Source organism: Aspergillus undulatus, assembly GCF_047715775.1.
Source record: "Aspergillus undulatus strain CBS 261.88 unplaced genomic scaffold BDV17scaffold_148, whole genome shotgun sequence".
NCBI lineage: Eukaryota > Fungi > Ascomycota > Eurotiomycetes > Eurotiales > Aspergillaceae > Aspergillus > Aspergillus undulatus.
Genome location: NW_027396752.1, coordinates 1 through 5,427, shown reverse-complemented (window position 1 = coordinate 5,427; position 5,427 = coordinate 1). Strand labels below are relative to the sequence as shown.

The 5,427-nt window shown below is 52.0% G+C and overlaps 2 protein-coding genes and 1 non-coding gene across 3 annotated transcripts; 1 reads left to right on the top strand and 2 right to left on the bottom strand.

Annotated features, from left to right (window-relative positions):
• Positions 1-1,021: 1,021 nt before the first annotated feature.
• Positions 1,022-1,092, top strand: BDV17DRAFT_t154. The gene has a single exon. It is a non-coding gene; the product is annotated as a tRNA-Gly (tRNA).
• A 926-nt stretch (positions 1,093-2,018) lies between these two features.
• Positions 2,019-3,594, bottom strand: BDV17DRAFT_297680 (glycoside hydrolase family 76 protein; the record flags this gene model as incomplete). Its single annotated transcript, XM_073763538.1, has 4 exons — positions 2,019-2,634; positions 2,688-3,143; positions 3,204-3,448; positions 3,516-3,594. 4 exons carry the CDS (start codon positions 3,592-3,594, stop codon positions 2,050-2,052), a joined length of 1,365 nt encoding a protein of 454 aa, XP_073609780.1. The 3' UTR covers positions 2,019-2,049.
• A 1,299-nt stretch (positions 3,595-4,893) lies between these two features.
• Positions 4,894-5,304, bottom strand: BDV17DRAFT_296825 (uncharacterized protein; the record flags this gene model as incomplete). Its single annotated transcript, XM_073763386.1, has 2 exons — positions 4,894-5,139; positions 5,188-5,304. The coding sequence occupies 2 exons, from the start codon at positions 5,302-5,304 to the stop codon at positions 4,894-4,896; spliced, it is 363 nt and encodes a 120-aa protein (XP_073609779.1).
• Positions 5,305-5,427: the final 123 nt, after the last annotated feature.

Genomic DNA, 5,427 nt, shown 5'->3' with positions numbered 1-5,427 from the left:
ATGACGCGGAAACTTGTAAACAAGAAGAGGTTCAATTAAGACCTTAACCGCGCGCCTTAGACCGCTCGGCCACCTTGCCTGTTGTTGAAGAAGGCCACTAATTTGTGCTTTATAAGCTAAGCTCAACGCATAGGGTAATGTTCTTCATGAAGGACTGACCGACTGGTATGCCCATCTTAGCTGTCGTCGGCGTATATAAAAGCGTCTCTGAAAGAGACTTGGTACTTAGAGTTCCTCGAGTAGACTCAACGGTATTGGATCATGCGGTTGAATGGAGTTTTCCCGCCAATCGGCAACAAATCAACTTCATCCGTGTTGTGAGGGTTGAAGATATATATTCCTCGCCAACACTTTGAACAGAGCTTCAGGTACACCCCCCCATCGATCATCACGTTAATTTATTTTTTAATATAACGCGACAACCGACATCAACGAAACAACGGTGCCCAACCCAAGAACCGCAACTAGGACACGTTTGGAAAGTCGTACGGCCACAGCACAAATAACCGCGTCGGTGGCCTGGGAAGTCACCGGACACCAAATCACGACCCATCTCGTCTCTCGCTCGCAGAGCTGGGTAGCCTGACGGAGAGTTACATCTAAGCATGAGTATCAACAATTCCAGACCTGGATATTCGTGAACGGATTCCGTCGCTGTCCCGACGCAAGGGCACCGTGAACTTGGCTTTGAACTGCTCGACTTACCGAGCCAGGTCCGTTGTTCGCCGAACGCCCTCAACTTGGCATATTTGAAGTTCGCACCAGCACGCAATTCACAATTTTGCTTGGACAGGCAACCGCTTAGGCTACTTAGGCGCCGGCTGCAAGCGAGCTTCTTGATATGCTGGGAGGGGTTCGTGTACTGCCATTTTTGGCTTTTCATACTTGACTCCAGCTCTACGTCTCCAGCTCTACCCCCAGACGACGTCGTAGTCGAAGATCTGGCCAAGGGCAGTTGCTAAAGAATGACATGATTTATCTGGGTGATAAAGTACAGCTGTCAAACATTATTCAACAACTAGCATCATTGGTCTAGTGGTAGAATTCATCGTTGCCATCGATGAGGCCCGTGTTCGATTCACGGATGATGCACTTCTTTTTTCGTTTTTGCTTTTTTTTCCCCCACTCTTGTATGTTTCCCAACGCAACCAGGCCGCCCTCGCGAATCTTCTTCTTCTGCCTGCCGGGGGAGGACCATGGCAAGGTACCTAGGCATCTTGGTGGACATCTGTGAGGGGGTCAGTACTGCAGTAGTTGGTGTGGCCTACCTCTGCATACTAAGTAGAGCTACAGAGGCGGTACCAGGGCTTCCGAGCGCAGGTCCCTTTCCAGGCCTCCAGGGCTGGGATAGCTTCTGGAGTTGCAGCGATAACATTAGAGTACATCCAAGTTTTATAGACTGAACGCTCCCAAGGAGCCATTGGCGCCTAGTTTAGTCCAAAGGCTGGTGCAGATAGTAAAGGCATCCATGTTTTTTTTGGCTAGGTGATTTGGGCGCATGGCTTACAAGTCCGTAGGTTGCTGCTTAGTAGAGTATGTGGAGTACCAGTAGGTAGTGATGCGACGGGGAGGCAATGATATGAGCCCATTCTTTTTTGCTAAAGAGCTATCCCAATAGCGAAGAACGGATAAGGCGAGGTTCGTATCTAAGCATACTGTCCTGTACACATATAAACTAACAGTGACTCGAGTGGATAACTGCGCTATCTACGCAGGATAGCACGGGCTCCCTTTCGAAACAAGCCCTTTGCCGTGGGCGGGCGGGCTTCGGTCGCACCTTCCGGAAGAAATACGAATACGAGAGGATCAAGTTCTTGGAGCGCACCTGCCTAGTCGGCATAGAGGGTGGCAGCGCGTTAAGGAAGGCGCATGCAGGTGGTCTAGGTCGGAAGTAACGGTGGGCATCCCGTTGAATAACCAGAAGAATAGTATTCACAAATCTAGCATAGCACTGGACTCTTCCCAAGAGAAATATACAATGGGGTAAAAGGGCTAAAAGTAAAACGCAGAGAAACACGAAAGAGCAGCAGAAGAAAATAAAAAAGCCGACTACGACGGCTCGCCCCAAACCATCCAGGCGATCATGCTACCCCAGAGCCCAACAAACAACACCGTGACGATTCCCGCGCCCGCGCGATCCCCCGACGTGATCGCCTTAAGCTCGCCGTTATCTCCACGAGACGAGCCCTCACCGGCATTATAATTAGCCGTACTATTACCGCCGGTTTTCGAGGTAAGCGGTGGATTGCTCTTTTCGGAGACTAGTACAGAAGACAGGATATCTGTCGCGATGATCTGCTGCTCCATTCCTATCGACTGGTCCCATTTCTCGGTGTACCATTTGATACCGCAGGTGTTATTGCCGGCTCCGCTGCATTGCTCGGCGGCGGCTTGGGCGGATGTCTGGAGCTTGGTGTAGATTTTGTTGTAGGTCTCCGGTACGATCAGGGCGACTGAGGTCAGCCATGTTGACACAATTCCTTTGAACAGGATTTCGTTGAAGTTGCACAGCGCTTTGGGTTCGCAGAGATATTCGGTGAAGATCTTTCCGCCGCCGTATTGCTGGGGAAAGAATTCCTTGAGGAGCTTGCCGAGGAGCCCATCGACGGCTTCCTTCCATTCTGCTTTCTCGGTCTGCTTCGGTTAGCGGATGCATATTGGCGAAGAGAGCAGACAGGGAGACGAACGTAGTTGTACATGTAGGCTGCACCGGTCAGGTACGAGCCATAGTTATAAGACCATTGGTTGTTTCCCTGCGACGTGCAGCCATCATCGATGTTTGTAGAATCGGCAACGTTCCAGGTTTTGTTGTTGACCAAGGGCGAGGAGACCGACCAATCCCATGCCTTTTGAGCCCAGTCGGCGTATGTATCGTTAAGGGTGTACCGGGCAAGGCGCGCAGCAAGCTGGAAGAAACCTCCGTTCGAGATGGAGTTCTTCATGGCATACCCACCCTGGTAGGGGTAAAGCTGCCACCGCAATCCACCACCGCAATTTGTGCTATCCCATCCGGCCCTTTGCGAGTTGAAGACACCCTGCGCAAGTGACAGCCACGAATATGCGTCCTCGGCGTCATCTTCGGGGAATCCGACTTCGGCGGCGGTCATGGCGGCGGCGCCCCAGAAGAACTGGTCATCGTTTCCCTAGTCCAGTCAGATCGCGATCGCGTTGGCGAGATCCCCTGGAGAGGAGATTGAACGCACCAGATAACTACTATAGTTGGCTGGTAGGTAGTCACCATCACCCGCCTGCCATTGCATCCCCTGAGTGACGAGGTCATTGTACTGATCATCGCCAGTATAGTACCAGTAGAGAATCAGACTCTGGAATAACGCAGCACCCTCCCACCATTTTTCAGGAAAAGCACCAGGAATTTGGCCCGTCTCGTTACCGGAGTACCATAGTAGCGATCCGTAAGCGGTAGCTGAAGCGGCGTCTTTGATCGATTCTACAGATGCGAGAAATGCGGGTCAGAATGAGCCGCCAACAAGGGATGGAGCGACTGAAAGACATACGAGGATCGCTGAGATCAATTGTCAAGGCCGAGATGGGCGAAAGCGAGGCCAGCAGGGCCCCCAGAGTCGCGAAACGCATAGTTGGTGGTGAGGATGAGCGAGCGGGAGATCGGAAAGTGGAAGCATCGCAGAAGAAACGCCGACAGTGCCAAGGGGAGTCTGAATCTCTTAGCTGCTGATTCAGCAGTACCGGGCTCCGCTTGCGGGCCGAATGCGGGGACCTGAGTGGCTGGTATTTCTGGATGATTCGTAAGAAGCTTTGGCTCAAGGCTTGTTCTTTACGTCATGTCCGCGTGTCCGCTTGGCAACTTTCCCCTGAACGATCCAGGCACCACTGTTCATTATCTGCATAACTACTAAAAATGGACATTATGTACATAAGTGTACTACACCCCTTCAGTGGAATTCAAGGTCGCCCCAATGGCAATAATAGATCAGGGCTGGAACATCACTGCAAAGCTCTGCGTTACAATCATTCTCTGTAGTACTCTGTAACGTATCGATCGACTCGGTGGAGACTGGACGTACCGCCGAACGCTGTGGAGACGCGAGGCTGACACCCTCTTTGCGGTAATGACCCCTGCATGAAACGACATGATCGTCCCAGGGTCCATCCCGGTCTATGGCGCTGATGTTCGGAGCGGCCGTACACCATATCACTGTTGCAGAGTATACCACCCATAGCTCCTGCGCCGTATCTAGCCATGCAAAGGAAACCGAGGGCTGTTCGCTGACGACAATTGACATTGGAGCCTGTCGAGGTTTCGAATGGACGGTGAGCACAGCTGATCTGATGTAGATCCGTTTCCTTATTTATGATTGTGATCGATGGGTGGGCGGTGCAGCTTCTTTGCTCGGCGGATGCCATCAACTACTACCAAACGGGCTCGCTCAGCATTGGAGACCAGGTACGCACATACACATGCAGGCGGTATAATGACATCGAACGCTTTGGAGGTATGCTCACCCCCCCAATTCTCGTAGGGCTTCATCTTGGGTTTCTCGTAAGCCTTCCCCTCTTTAGTATCTACCACCCCAAGAATGATGCCTCGTATTCTTGATGCTCATGCATTGACTATCCAACATTGACATCGACAGTAAGACAGCTCTTAGTAAGAAAACGGAACCTCCCCAGCCTTCGCCATCCGGATACCGTCGTAGCCTGATCCAAATCCTCAACCGGCAACCCCAACATCTCATTATCCAGTCAGCGCGTAGACCTATAATCACCATCGCCATTGGCAAAGAACATACGGCTATACAGCATCTTAGTAAACACCTTCAAATCATACACTTAATCCCTCCTGCTCCTTGCGAAACTGGTCCAGTGCAGATTCGCCTTTGACCCAGTCACTTTCAACAGTCCCAGTTACACGCTTCACACTTCGAACATCTCGCTCTGCCTCAACCGAAAGCTCGAGATATATGTGCATGTATTCGCGAACCGCGAGAGCGTCGGCGACGCATCGTTCTCGTCCTCGGGGAGCTCCTTGAGACCAAGTAAGCTGGCGGTTACACGCCCACACTGCGGCCATGTCGTCGCATCAATAGGGACATCAGCCTCAGGATCACCGTCATCAAACAGCGTGAGAGTCCGTTTGCGCTTCGTAAAGTCGAACCCAAACTGGTCCGGTCCACCACCAAAACCAAAATCATGCTAGTAGTTACAGACGAGGAGGAGGAGGAGGAGGAGGAGGAGGAGGAGGAGGAGGAGGAGGAGGAGGAGGTAAGCGCTGACTCCAAGGCGCTTGATCTCACTGATGACTAGATCCCGACTGCCGCTGAGCATGCTGTCCGAGCAGAGGGACTCGTTCGTCACGTCGTGCCCGTACCAGTTTGGTTGGATGTATGGGACGCCGGCTTCTGCTGCGGCGCGGATGAAGTTCGTCAATTGTGGTTGGCGGAGCTAGCA